The sequence below is a fragment of the Schistocerca piceifrons genome, chromosome 2 (genome assembly GCF_021461385.2).
Source record: "Schistocerca piceifrons isolate TAMUIC-IGC-003096 chromosome 2, iqSchPice1.1, whole genome shotgun sequence".
Taxonomy (NCBI): Eukaryota; Metazoa; Arthropoda; class Insecta; order Orthoptera; family Acrididae; genus Schistocerca; species Schistocerca piceifrons.
Window position 1 is genome coordinate 956,531,580 of NC_060139.1, and position 15,654 is coordinate 956,547,233.

At 42.9% G+C, this 15,654-nt stretch overlaps 1 protein-coding gene across 1 annotated transcript in view; it reads left to right on the forward strand.

The window, feature by feature from the left end:
• LOC124776021 (AF4/FMR2 family member lilli-like) overlaps nucleotides 1–15,654 on the forward strand; it is a 754,556-nt gene that overhangs the window by 154,363 nt on the left and 584,539 nt on the right. Inside the window, exon 6 of the mRNA XM_047250862.1 lies at nucleotides 7,475–7,622. Coding sequence (XP_047106818.1) covers nucleotides 7,475–7,622 — 148 coding nt within the window. The remainder of the gene's footprint in view (nucleotides 1–7,474; nucleotides 7,623–15,654) is intronic.

Below are 15,654 nucleotides of genomic sequence, written 5' to 3' on the forward strand. Positions count from 1 at the left end.
GAAAATGGAAATTTGTGTTAGTTGGCAAAAGTTACTATTTAAAAATGTTTTTAACTTATAACTGGTTTTCAGTAATATTTCTTCACAAGTAGTTCATGAAAATAAATTATTCTTAATCGATCATTCCTATTTCATTGTATACTATTTACTAATGTTACTAACTGCTAAATATTTTTTTTAGAAATACTAGCATAAACACATGTCAGAATATGGTGCAGATTGAAGTTTGTGAAATGACTGTATGAATGTCTTCCGCATGTAGTCCATCCCCTAGATAAATACTTTGTAACATACATCTATGGCAGCAAAACTGAGACGTATGCACCCCATATGCTTAAATATGTCTTTTTCAATTTGTACTAAGTTCGCTCAATAGACCAGAAATTGCTTCATTATGCACTTCGCAACAATAAACTTAATATTAGTGCCAGTGGTCAGACACGAAGTACTGCAGCCTGAACTCTTGCAATTTCTGCCATTTCAGAAGTAAGGAGTCCAGCAATCAAGTGACCTACAGACAGTAGGACTAAGCACTGTAAACTTTAATTTGGTGCAAAAAAAAATGTTGCTGGGTAGAGTAGTAGTACGAAGGCAGCATGTTTTTGTAACACGTGTCTATCTTCATTTACGATAGTTAGCTTTCTTTACTGAAAAGAAGTTCTAAGTAGCACTCGCGATGCATCGAGAATTCCGTCATGATTCTATAAAAAAATGTTATTAGAAATAAGCTGCATCAGTTGCCTGATTGACTTATCACTTCGTCCTTTTATAAAACATCTGCAAAAACTGTAACAAACCAGAGATGGCGTAACTGCCAGAAGTGTAAAATTTGTTTGGAAAGTTGGTATCGGTCTATAAATGCTGGTCTGTTGTTTGAACAGTGTGGCTGATGCGGTAGGGTGTTCTTCTACCTATCGCCTTTTCCTTCCAGACAAGACGTTACATTCACCTGCTGATCTGCGGCCTCTGGACCGTAAAGGCGTCGGACTGCTTCTCGCTACATGTGTTTCGTCGCCTAATTGATAGCTTCATTTAATGACAAAGGGACAGTGTGAAAGTTACAGACGTTATAGGCAGTAAATATGATTAAAATTGCAGTAAAAACCATGAATGTGAGAAAGCCGTATCACAAGTTTTATGACATGCACCCAAAAATCTGTGTGACTTGGCTCAAAGCGACGTGGCTGTAGCACAAAGAATTAAAAGAAGAAAATACATCGAAAGACACTGCAGTTGAACGAGGTTGCTTCCAGTCCCTAGAGAGCAAGTAATGGTTGAATAGGAGAACGATAAGATGCTAGCCATGAGATGCGTATGACACAAACAGAAGCAGGAGCTGAACGACAAAATTTCTCAGTCTGATGTGAGGTCGCCATACCTGGTACTCGTTGTACGAGCAGTGTAATTGCTCGGTACCGATCAACGTGACTGATGCAAGTTTCCGAACGCGAATAATGCTGATCTACAAAGATGGCGCTAAGGCACGGCCGCTCCCAAGATAATGAGACACAACACTTCAGTAACAAAATAGCGGTGCCTCCCACAACACTACTGTACGTGTGGTGAAGGCGTCGAGATCAGCAACTGAGTGGGCCAGCCACTGTGGCCGACCGGTTCCAGGCGCTTCAGTCTGGAACCGAGCGACCGCTTCGGTCGCCGGTTCGAATTCTGCTTCGGGCATGGATGTGTTTTATGTCCTTTCATCATCATCAGTTATCTGCAGGTCCTTTGCCTCTCCATTTTCTGCGATCCATTGCTTCCTTCTTAAAGCTGCTGTATGTTGTACCGTCCATCATGTCATCCAGTATCTGGAATCTCTTCCTTCCTCGCTTCCTTTTCCCTTCTACATAACCTTCTAAAACTGATTTTATCAGTCCGTCACTCTTTCTTAATATATGCCCAATCCAATTTCTTTTTCTTTTCTTTATTACATCTAGTAACTGTCTTTTCTCTCCCACTCTTCTCAGTACCTCTTCATTTTTTACTTTGTTCATCCAACTTGTTCTTTCCATCTTCCGCCATGTCCAGATCTCAAAAGCCTCCAGCCTTTCTCTGTCTTTTTTCCTCATAGTCCATGTTTCAGCGCCATATAGAAGAACACTCCATACAAGACATTTTATGAGTCTCTTTCTGAGTTCTCTGTCCAGACCGCTGCAGAAGATTCTCTTTTTCTTATAAAACGCCTCTTTTGCCATTGCTATCCTTGTTTTAATTTCTGTGGTGCACTTCCAGTCGGTGTCTATCCTGCTTCCAAGATACTTAAAATTTTGCACCTGTTTCAGTGTTTCTCCAGTCAGCATAATTTTTATTTCCTTATTTCCTCCTAGTGCCAATACTTTTGTTTTATTTGTGTTAATTTTCATTCCATATTTTTTTCCGTTAGTTGCAATGGTGTCCACCAAATCCTGTAATTCTTTTTCCCCTGTGGCTAGAAGGACCATGTCATCAGAAAATCTCAAATACCCTACTCTTCTTCCTCCAATTTCTACTCCTTTGTCATCTAACGAGCATTGGTCAATCATATTTTCCAAGTAGAGGTTGAAAAGAGTAGGTGATAAACAGCATCCTTGTCTTACTCCTTTTCCTAGTCTGATCCAGTTTGTACTTTCTCCTCTCACTTTAACTGAAACTTTTTGATTAAAATGTAATGAATTTATAAGTCTTTTGGTTTTCCAGTCCACTCTCTTTTCCCTCATTATAGTCGCCAGCTTGTCCCAAACCACATTGTCAAATGCCTTTTCTAGATCGATGAAGCACATATATAGGTCTCTTCCTTTTTCAATAAACCTTTCTCCCAAGATTCGTAGGCGCCCTATTGCATCTCTGGTGCCCGTATTCCGTCTAAAGCCAAACTGCTCCTCGCCAAGATTCTCCTCCATTACTTTTTCAAGTCTTTTATTAATTATTCTTAACATCACTTTGGCTGCATGTGAAATGAGGCTGATTGTCCTGTGCTCGCTGCATTTCTTGGTTTCTTGTTTTTTCGGTAATGGAATTATTACTGTTGTCAGAAAGTCCTCAGGCCATTCGCCACTGTCATATATTTTATTACATAACCTCAATATTTCCCTTATTCCATCATGGTTCAAGTATTTTAGTATTTCTCCCGGTATTGTATCTGTACCTATTGCTTTGCCATTTTTCATTGCAGCTATGGCAGACTTTACTTCTTCCATTATGATGGTCGGTCCTTTCTCGTCATCACTTACACTGTTGTGTGATTCAAGTTCCAGAGTTTCTGGTTTGCTATTTGTGTCATATAGCTCTTTTATATATTCTTCCCATCTCTGGAGGACATCGTCACGATCTTTGTACACTACCTCTTCGTCTTTACTCAAAATTTCCATAGTAGCACTTCCTGCTCTGTTTTGTTCCCATGTCATAGTCTTTACTCTGTTGTATAGTAAGTCGTATCTTCCCTTCCTGTCCAGTTCTTCAATTTCATCACATTCCTCTTTTAGCCATTTTTTCTTAGTCTGCTCTGTTTCTCTTCGCAGTTCATTATTTAACCTTCGGTATATCTTTCTTGCATCTTCAGTGTTCTTGTTTTCCAATTTTCTTCTCTCCTCCATCTTGGAAATCATTTCAGGTGTGACCCATGGTTTTTTTTTACCTTTTCCCTTTTACATATCCTATATTTTGCTGTCCTGCTTTAATGATTCCTTCTTTCAGCATATTCCAGTACTCGTTGGCATTATCAGGTGCTTCTTTGTCTCGTAATGTGTTTAGAAAGTCCTGAGACAGCATTTCTGTAATTTGTTCTTTGTTGGATCTTATCTTCTCTAAATCCCACTTCTTCACCATGGTCGCCTTCTTCAGTTTTTTCATTCTTATTTCTATTGCTGCCATAAGTAAGTTGTGGTCACTATTAATATCTGCACCTGGTAATGTGTGCACCTTCTTGATTCCATTCCTGTATCTTTCTTCTACCAGTATAAAATCGATTTGGTTTCTGTATTTATCCCCTGGTGATTTCCAAGTGTAGAGCCTCCTCTTGTGGTTCTCGAACCATGTGTTTGCCGCTATCAGCTGCCTTTCCCTGCAGAAGTCAGTTAACCATTCACCTCTGTCATTTCTCTTTCCAAGACCATGACTGCCTACTATGTTTCCCTCTTTCCCTTCTCCCACAATGGCGTTCCAGTCTCCCATTACTATTTTGCAGCATTTTTTACTTTCGTCCATTATTCTCTCAATTACATTGTACGTTTCCTCTACAATTTGGTCATCATGTTCTGAAGTTGGCATATACACCTGGACAATCAGTAAATCTTTTTGTGCTCCTTTCAGCCTTACACCAATAACCCGATCATTTGCATAGTCTACATATTCCATACATTTAGCCAATTCCTTTGTCATAATCATTCCTACTCCATTAATTCCTTTTACTTCTCCTCCTGAGTGGTAGAATACATATTCATCTGACTGCAACTCCCCATGTCCATTCCATCTTACCTCAGCAACTCCTACGAGGCCCATATGATTCTTTTCCATCTCTCTTTTAAGGTTTTCTAGTTTTCCTGCTTGTAGCAGAGTTCTGACATTCCAGGTACCAATTCTCGTTTTTATTTTTTGCCTCCTTTCAAGTTGTCATCCCCGGAGATCCGAATGGGGGACTATTTTACCTCCGGACACTGATTTAACATGAGAGGAAGCCATTTTTTGTGCATAAAATGGAGACTGCATTATGCAGGGAAGATAATCTGTGGTGGAATTCCGTTCCCTTCCGCAGTTCTGGAGGCCGCCCCTAACAAGGGATACAGACGCCTTTTGCAGCCGCCCGCTCCGGGTCAGACGCTGCATGAGAAGTATAGGTTGGAAAATGAAAGACCCCTAGCCCTCGAAACCTAATAGCGTCAGGGTCGGAAAAGAACAAGAGCTGGCAGAGGGTGGCCAGATAGGAAAGATAAAAGTGAGGAGCCTGGCATAAGTACGTGGAAGCAATGCCAGGACTCAGCTTGGGCCTCCTGGTCGCCAGCCACGTATCACTAGGTGTGACTCCCTGAGGGATTTATGTCCTTTAGTTAGGTTTAAGTAGTTCTAAGTTCTCTAGAACCTCAGATGTTAAGTCCCATAGTGCTCCGAGCCATTTTGAATCAGCAACTGAGTGGGAATGAAGCGTGGCTCTCGGCGCTATTTGTAAATTCGGGCACCGCACCAAACTGTGGGTCCGCAGTTCAGAAGCAGATCCCAGCGGCCAACATGACAGCAGGAGGGAACGAATCGTTGGTGCTGTTTCGTCCAGAGGCCGGCTCGGTCTCTTTGTCTCTTACGTTGGGACACCTGTTTGGGCGCGAATTCACCGAACGAAGGGAAACTGGCATGCCTACGCCACCGTGCTACTTCACCTTTTATTCAAACGTAAAGGCCAGGAACTGTACAGGAAATTCGCCATTTTGAGTATTTTCTACATCAACCAAATGAGGAATGTGAAAATTACTCTTCCCCCAAAATTTTATGGTTCTCCATGTAAGCAATGATTCATTGCAGGCCTGAATTACAGGCCTATATCACTAACGTCGATTTGCAGTAGGGTTTTAGAAGATATACTGTATTCGAACATTATGAAGTACCTCGAAGAAAACGATTTATTGACATACAGTCAGCACGGATTCAAAAAGTATCGTTCTTGTGAAACACAACCAACTCATGAATTAATAAGTGCTATCGACAGGGGATGTCAAATTGATTTCACATTTTTAAATTTCCAGAAGGCTTTCGACACCGTACCTCACAAGCGTCTTCTAACCAAACTGCGTGCCTATGGAGTATCGCCTCAGCTGTGCGAATGGATTCGTGATTTCCCGTCAGAAAGGTCACAGTTCGTAGTAATAGACGGAAATTCATCGAGTAAAACAGAAGTAATACCCGGCGTTCCCCAAGGAAGTGTTATAGCCCCTCTGTTGTTCCTGATCTATATTAACGACATAGGAGACAAATGTGTCAAATGGCTCTGAGCACTATGGGACTCAACAGCTGAGGTCATCAGTCCCCTAGAACTTGGAACTACTTAAACCTAACTAACCTAAGGACATCACACACATCCATGCCCGAGGCAGGATTCGAACCTGAGACCGTAGCGGTCTCGCGGTTCCAGACTGAAGCACCTAGAACAGCTCGTCCACTCCGGCCGGCTCATAGGAGATAATCTGAGTAGCCGTCTTGGATTATTTGCAGAGGATGCTGTCATTTACCGTCGTGTAAAGTCCTCAAATGATCAAAACGACTTGCAAAATGATTCAGATAAGATATCTGTATGGTGCGAAAAGTGGCAATTGACCCTGAATAAAAAAAAGTGTGAAGTTATTCGTATGAGCACTAAAAGAAATCAGCTATATTTCGATTACGCCATAAGTCACATAAATCTGAGGGCTGTAAATTCAACTAAATACTTAGGGATTACAATTACAAATAACCTAAACTGGAACGATCACATAGATAATATTGTGGGTAGAGCAAACCAAAGACTGCGATTCATTGGCAGAACACTTAGAAGATCCAACAGGTCTACCAAAGAGTTTACGCTTTTCCGCCCTATTCTGGAGTATTGCTGTGCGGAGTGGGATCCGTATCAGGTGGGACTGACGGATGATATCGAAAAAGTACAAAGAAGGGCAGCTCGTTTTGTATCATCGCTAAATAGGGGAGATAGTGTCACAGACATGATACGTGAATTGGAGTGGCAATCATTAAAATATAGGCTTTTTTCGTTGCGACGGAATCTTGTCATGAAATTTCAATCACTAGTTTTCTCCTCGGACTGCGAAAACATTCTGTTGGCACCCACCTAAAACGGAGAAATGATCATGATGATAAAATAAGAGAAATCAGGGCTCGTACAGTAAAATTTAAGTGCTCGTTTTTTCCGCGTGCCGTTCGAGAGTGGAACGGTAGAGAGACAGCATGAAAGTGGTTCATTGAACCCTCTGCCAGGCACTTTATTGTGAATAGCAGAGTAATCACGTAGATGTAGATGTGGTTGTATATTGATACTCGTTGTCTGGGGAAACCTACATAAAATAACAGTCTTATGTTTATGATTTGTTAATTAAAGATCCGTCCAGTCTCAGATTATTATCAGTGAGTTCGAAATGTTGCTCGCAACTGGAAACTCTAGATGGTGTTATCAAATTAGCAATATTTGAATTTTGTTCTTTGTAATAGGAACTGGCCAGTACGGCCGCTATGGCCGGGCTCTGGGAGTTGTACGTCTTAAAAAGTCTCTGCGTTACAAGAAACTTTACACAATTCTTAAATAAGTCCTTGTATTTTATATTCCTAAATTTCTGTTTCCTGAGCTCCTTTCCGTTCTAACTAAAAACTTTAGAACCGTAGTGCAGCGTTATCTTATAAAATACTTAAAATACTAGAATACACTGTAATTTCTAGAGCGTTGCGGAGGCCGCCTCCTTTGTTTGCATCTGTTTTTTAAATGTCTAACGCAATCCAGTGATATTACCATACGGCCTGCCTGCAGACGCCGGAGTACCAGTACTTCCTGGTGAAGAACTACCGCGACAAGCCGTCGACTACGCAGTACTACCACCAGGCCACCAGCGACCAGCACCGCGTGCTCGTCAAGCTGCCGCAGGAGTCCTCCAGGAGGCAGTACATGCAGCACACACGTGAGTATCTTGTTACACAGTTTCCCATCCCGTAACGAGAAATTATTGAACATGGCCATTTCCAGATACTTTTGTCTATATAGGACACAAGTCTATCGCATCCTCGGAGTAATACACACTGACCAGCCAAAACATTATAACCACTGCCCACCGCGACGTTGGATGTAAGCGGAGAAGACACGAATGGGTTTGGGGAAGTTATGGGCTACAGATGGGTAAATGCAGTGAGATAAGCGACTTCGACAAAGGGCAGATTGTTATTAGGCAGAGCCTGTGAGTGAGTATCTCGAAAACGGCGAAGCTAGTCGAGTGTTCACGTGCTACTGTCGTGAGCATCTACGGAAAGAGATAGAAGGAAGTGGGACTAGCATTGGCGCTAAATGGTTGGACGTCAACGACTCTTCACAGAACGTGGGGTCAGCAGGCTTGTCTGCTCTGTAAATAGTACAGACAGTGGTCTGTGGCTTCTCTGCTAAAAGAGCACAATGCTGGTGTACCCAAAAGTGTTTCGCAGCACACGGTTCGTCGTACATTGTTGAACAAGGAGCTCCGCAGCAGACCGCCACTAAGTGGTCACATGTTGACCCAACACCATTGTCAGTTACGATTGCACTGGGCACGGGACCAATGGTATTCGACCGTCTATAAATGAAACGTGTTGGCCCTTCAGCTGAATCACAGGTGAATGATCGTCTACACAAACACCGTCATCGAGGTGAACGGCGGGTCGAAAAGTGCAGCCCGCCACGGATGCAGGCTGGTGGGAGCAGTATTAAGCTACGGAAGACACTCACCTGCGCTTGCATGACACGCTGACAGGTGAGAACCTCCTGCATCCCTGCAAGCGTGATGTCTTCACCGACGGCGGTGTCATCTTTCAGCAGTATACGAGGTGCATTCAAGTTCTAAGGCCACCGATTTTTTTTTCTCCGGACTGGAAAGAGATAGAAACATGCGCATTGTTTTAAAATGAGGCCGCGTTCATTGTCAATACGTCCCAGAGATGGCAGCACCGTACGGCAGATGGAATTTTACCGCCAGCGGCGAGAAAGAGAACTATTTTAAATACTTAAAATGGTGACGTTTTCCTTACTTGAACAGCGTGCAATCATTCGTTTTCTGAATTTGCATGGTGTGAAACCAATTGAAATTCATCGACAGTTGAAGGAGACATGTGGTGATGGAGTTATGGATGTGTCGAAAGTGCGTTCGTGGGTGCGACAGTTTAATGAAGGCAGAACATCGTGTGACAACAAACCGAAACAACCTCGGGCTCGCACAAGCCGGTCTGACGACATGATCGAGAAAGTGGAGAGAATTGTTTTGGGGGATCGCCGAATGACTGTTGAACAGATCGCCTCCAGGGTTGGCATTTCTGTGGGTTCTGTGCACACAATCCTGCATGACGACCTGAAAATGCGAAAAGTGTCATCCAGGTGGGTGCCACGATTGCTGACGGACGACCACACGGCTGCCCGTGTGGCATGTTGCCAAGCAATGTTGACGCGCCACGACAGCACGAATGGGACTTTCTTCTCGTCGGTTGTGACAATGGATGAGACGTAGATGCCAGTTTTCAATCCACAAACAAAGCGCCAGTCAGATCAATGGAAGCACACAGATTCACCGCCACCAAAAAAATTTAGGGTAACCACCAGTGCTGAAAAAATGATGGTGTCCATGTTCTGGGACAGCGAGAGCGTAATCCTTACCCATTGCGTTCTAATGGGTACTACGGTAACAGGTGCATCCTACGAAAATGTTTTGAAGAACAAATTCCCTCCTGAACTGCAACAAAAACGTCCGGGAAGGGCTGCGCGTGTGCTGTTTCACCAAGACAACGCACCCGCACATCGAGCTAACGTTACGCAACAGTTTCTTCGTGATAACAACTTTGAAGTTATTCCTCATGCTCCCTACTCACCTGACCTGGCTCCTAGTGACTTTTGACTTTTTCCAACAATGAAAGACACTCTCCGTGGCCGCACATTCACCAGCCGTGCTGCTATTGCCTCAGCGATTTTCCAGTGGTCCAAACAGACTCCTAAAGAAGCCTTCGCCGCTGCCATGGAATCATGGCGTCAGTGTTGTGAAAAATGTGTACGTCTGCAGGGCGATTACGTCGAGAAGTAACGCCAGTTTCATTGATTTCGGGTGAGTAGTTAATTAGAAAAAAAATCGGAGGCCTTAGAACTTGAATGCACCTCGTACTTGTCCGTGTCTGGCAGCCAGAAACATTCTACGGTGGTTTGAGGAGCGTTATAGTGAACTCACGTTGATGTCTCGGCGAGCAAATGCGCCAGATGTAAATCCTATAGAACCCATCTGGGTCGCTATCGGGCGCCATCATCGCGTACGCAAATCAGCGGCCCGTTATTTACGGGAATTACATGACCTGCGAGTAGACATCAATTGCCACATACAGCTACCTCCACAAACCTACCAACAGATTTTCGAATCCCTGACACGTTGAATCCCTGGTGTAATGGTTCCATGACGGACGAACAGACTATTAAGCAGGTGCTCATGGTGTTTTAGTTCATCAGTGTAAACAGTCTGGCCGATAATGATGGGAAGGGTTGTACCGCTTGAAGATCTGCCACGTAGAGTGGTTCGACAAAAATGTGGAAACACGGCTAGAAATGCGTTTGACAGAGTCGAGAAAACAACAGCAGTCGAACGCGAAATCCGACGTTTTTACAGCAGATCTAAATTTCAACTTGTACATAGTCATCTTCTGTGCATGTGACAACAGGAGACATTAGTCCAAAGTGTCGCATATGTCCTGTATGTTCTACATCAACCAGTATTGTATAATACGTGAGACTTTGGACTAATATTTCTTGTTCTTATATGCACTGAAGATTGCTATGTAATGGTTGAAATCTAGATCTGCTATAGTAAAACGACGGATTTCGCTATTGATTGCTGCTCTGTTCTCCAATTTCTATATTCAACGAGCGCTGAACACAATTTGATCATATGGATTTCAATCTAATAAACGTAGATCTTAGTCAAGCATGCAGGTTGCGCTGTTGTATTTGACCATGAACGGCACCTGCACAATGTCGTCAGTACGGTCGCAGGTTCGAATCCTGCCGCGGGCGTGGATGTGTGTGATGTCCTTAGGTTAGTTAGGTTTAAGTAGTTCTAAGTTCTAGGGGACGGATGACCTCAGAAGTCAAGTCCCATAGTGCTCAGAGCCGTTAATGTCTTCAATACGTTGCAAGTATCAATCGTGGCCAGAAAAGTGTTCTGTGTGGTTGTGAGTGCATTATGTGGGAGCTAAGGGAATTCGAACCTCATGGCGCTCGTATAATGGATTCTTCCGTAAGCAAGGTAGCCAGAGTGCTTGGCGTTTCAAGAGGTACCGTATCGAAGATTTATACCGTATACAGGGGAAGAGGAAAAACAGCATTCACCAAGTCACGATACAGACCAAACTTTGTGTTGAGTGATCGTGACATAAGGTCTTTGAAAAGTATTGTGACGAAAAATAAGAGGACGTCAGTTGAAGAAATCGCTGCAGAACTGAAAGTCGTACCAAAACAACACGAAGGGAGCTCCATGAACACGGACTAGCAGAGCCAGCTGAAATTCCGAAACCGCAGATCGGTGATGCAAATGTCCGCAAGAGAAAACAGTGGTGCCGAAACCATGAATCTGAATTATGGGGCAATGGAAGAAAGTCATTTGGTAGGATGAGTCGTATTGCACACTGTGTCCAACTTCTGTACGAGTTCACATTCCAAGAGTCAAACACAGCGGGGGTTCAATGATGATTTGGGCAGCCATATTGTTGCAGCGTATGAATCCAACTGGTACTCTGTACGGTAGTGTTACTGCCAAGGATTATGTGACTATTTTGGCTGACCAGGTCCATGCCATGGTACAATGTTTGTTCCCCATGGCTGGCGCCGTCTTCCAATACGATGTGACCCGATATCACACAGCACAAATCGTCCAAGTCTGATTTTTCTCAGCACGTGGATCAGTCGTCGCATCTCCCCTGGCCAGCATAGTCACTAAATCTCAGTTATTGAGCTATTCTGGTCTACAATGGAAAGAAGTGTGCGTGATCACTACCCACCTCCATCGTAGTTACCTGAATTTGCTGCTGTTTTGCAAGAAGAGTGGTATGCACACAGGACCTGTGTTTATCCAATACGAGACAACTGGATGCTCTTCTGTAGGCAAACTGTTTTCGTAAACGTGTTAGGGATACTAATGCGTTGTGTTTTTTGGTGTTCCCATATTTTTGTCCTCCCTTGTATATGACTTACTACTTGGATAAGTGCTCTGTTAGGGTAAGGCAACGCTGGTTCTCTCCCTTATGGGTGGACGGTGGAGGTGCCATTGAAATGTCAAAGGGAAAAAAAATAATCAAAAAAGGGCTGTATTAATGTCGAATGACTTGCGTCGCGCGGGATTAGCCGAGCGGTCTAAAGCGCTGCAGCATGGACTGTTCGGACTGTTCGGCTGGTCCCAGCGGAGGTTCGAGTCCTCCCTCGGGCATGGGTGTGTGTGTGTTTGTCCTTAGGATACTTTAGGTTAAGTAGTGTGTAAGCTTAGGGAGTGATGACCTTAGCAGTTAAGTCTCATAAGATTTCACACTTTTTTTTTGGCTGACTTGCTAAGATTCCGACTCCTAGGGAAGAGACTGTGGAAACGGGACGACGGGTAAACAATTCTAGTGCGCATGGAATATATATATATATATATATACTACATCGCGAGTTTATAAGATGACATTGAAACGTCCCCTTAGAAAAATTTGTGAATTACTGTGCTGATAAACCTCTATGTTACTGTACTGGTTAACCTCTACGTTATTTGATTTTCAAACAGCTGAGCAAAACTGAACGTACTCAGACATTACTCTCTTTACTTATTCTGATCAACATTAAACTGACACTCAATATTTTTAGCGTAACGCAATCCCTACAAAAGAATGGCCCTGACTAGCAATAACCAACACCTTTCGAATCACTTACCTCACAAAAATCTTCGTTACTCGAACTACTGCAATACAGCGAGCGCCACTACTGCCAGCTAAATAAAAGATTCTAACTACTGAAGGCACTAACTACTGATAGGCATAGTTAGCAAATGAAAGATTTTGATAGACAACAAACAATGTATTTACCTTAATAGCGTTCAAAAGTCATAAAATATATCAGTTCATGATATCCAGTATTACAAATTTACTCTTTCTGGCGGACACACGTCCAGATCGTCCGCTCTTAAAATTCTGCCATTTCTCTCTCCACATCCACCACTGCTGGCGGCTCACCTCCAACTGCGCAACGCTATGCGCTGTTCACATCCAACTGCCCAACGCTACAATAGCGAATATTTCAACAATGCCAATCAGCCACAGACTGCACACAGCACAGTGAGTGATTTTTACACAGAGCGCTACGTGGTGTTACCAACAAAAAAACCTAAACAGTCTACTTACAACATGACCGGTTTCGATCAATAGTATTCTGTGCTTTTCTGGAAATTCCCACATACCATTTCTTATCGATCACACTTCCCATAGCCCCACTTAACCCTCATGCTCAGAACTGTGCGTTTCAGTAATTTGTTCTCACAATAAAACTGTCATCATTCTATATGTTTCAAAAGAGAGTAAACAGCATCTTGTAACTTCTTAGAGCTGTACTCTACAGACTATAAAATTTTTCAGTGACGACGATTTCCCTTTATAGGCTCTATTTATCAGTGTACCGTGATCAGATGATTATGACCTTGGCGGCCGTTACTAAGAGATCACAACTTTTTTTCTTTGAGTCAATAGTCTTCAGACTGGTTTGATGCGGCCCGCCACGAATTCCTCTCCTGTGCTAAACTTTTATCTCAGACTGTGAATGTATTCCAGTCTCTGTCTTCCTCTACAGCTTTTACACGCTAGAACTCCCTCTAGTACAATGGAAGTTATTCTTTGATGTCTAAACAGCTGTCCTACCATCCTCTCCCTTCTTCTTGTCAGTGTTTTCCATATATTCCTTTCTCGGCGATTGTGTAGAGAATCTCCTCATTCCTTATTTTATCAAACCACCTAATTTTAAGCAGTCTTCTGCAGCAGCATTTCTCAAATGCTTAGATTCTCTCCTGTTCCGGTTTTCCCACAGTCTGTGATTCACTACCATACAATGCTGTATAACAGACGTACGTTCTCAGAAATTTATTCCTCATATTACGACCTATTTTTGATGCTAGTAGACTTCCCTGGCCAGGAATACACTTGTTTCCAGAGCTTGTCTGCCTTTTATTTCTTCCTCACTCCGTCCATCATGAGTTATTTTCCTGCCTTGGAAGCAAAATTCCGTAACTTTCTCCATTTCGTGGACCCCAATTGTGCTGTTAAGTTTCTTGCTGTTCTCATTTCTGATGCTTCTCATTACTTTCGTTTTTCTTCGATTTGTTCTCAATCCGTATTCTGTAGTCATTACACTCTTCATTCCATTTACCACTTTCTGTAATTCTTCTTCACTTTCAATGAGGATAGCAACGTCAGTATCCTTTCACCTTAAATTTTAATCCCACTTTTCAGCCATTCTTTTATTTCGACCACTGCTTTTTCGGTATACCGAGTCAATTGTAGCAGCGAAACTGAAATTACTTTCTTGTATAAGCACATTTGACACTTGACTTATAAAACTTCCTGGCAGATTAAAACTGTGTGCCGGACCGAGACCGAACTCGGGACCTTTGCCTTTCGGGGGCAAGTGCTCTACCAACTGAGCTACCCAAGCACGACTCACGCTCCGTCCTCACAGATTCACTTCTGCCAGTATCTCGTCTCCTACCTTCCAAACTTGCCCGCGAAAGGCAAAGGTCCCGAGTTCGAGTCTCGGTCCGGCACACAGATTTAATCTGACAGGAAGTTTCATATCAGCGCACACTCCGCTGCAGAGTAAAAATCTCATTATTGAAACTTGACCTATAGTTGTTTACTGACAAAGAAAACTATGAGCCAGGGCTGAACTAGAAGCCATAAACTTACCTTTGGATAGCTCAGTCTGTAACAGGATTTCCCACGAAAGGCAAGATTCCTGGTTCGAGTCCCGGTGCGATACATGGTTGTAATCTGCTGTCAGGAAGTTTAAAAACACAACATACTTCACTGCAGAGTGACAGATTCATTCTAGAATTTTATTTTCATTGACGCCACGGTAGTAATGATGCTGTGTAAGGTGCTGTATTACACTGCCTGTCAAAAGAAGTAAACACTCAAGAGACATGCTTGGATATCAACGTCACTTCGCACATGTACACACCATACGCCGATATGTGAGTGATTAGCGTTGCAATTCTCTGTGACATGTAGAACAGCCACCAGAGTGCATTGCTGTTGCTTGTCTCTAGTATTGTTACGAGGTCTGGTACGCTATATATATGAGGCATGAACAGCATCAGACGTTAAGTCAAACGTGCCAGTTGGGCAGAAATTGGCACGATATCCCTCAGGACAACATCCAAGAAATGAGTCAATGCCAAACCCAATAACTGCTTGCATAAGGGCCACAGCTGGACCAACGTCTTACTGTCTTTCTCAGTTTGTGAAGCTCTTTCTTTTGAATAAATTACCCAAATTTTCTGAAACTGTAATCGTCTGTTTGTCTATTCATGTACATCATGTATATCACATCTACTAATTCCCGTGTCATTCAGTTAATTCCTTCGTTGTGCTTCGGCTTCTTTTTTCTTAGAGCGTAAATGGCATGTCACAGAACTTTTCCATGTAACAGCATAAATACGACGCCACCGAACGGGAACAACCGTCAGAATAATCCCCATCGTTCTGAGGAAAGTAGAAACCACGACGTTCGGATTCTAATTAATAACTAGACAAAATAATCTGTTTTGGTATGTAATTCTTAGCTTAAACGCACTACTAGTACGCTTTTAACATCGGCGATTGTACATCATGTGTAGTCGATCTACTTACGAGAAAAATGCATAGTACGGGAATTTCAAGGTTTCCGCTTGCAGAGGGATTTCAATAAAGGCCACTTAACTAGAC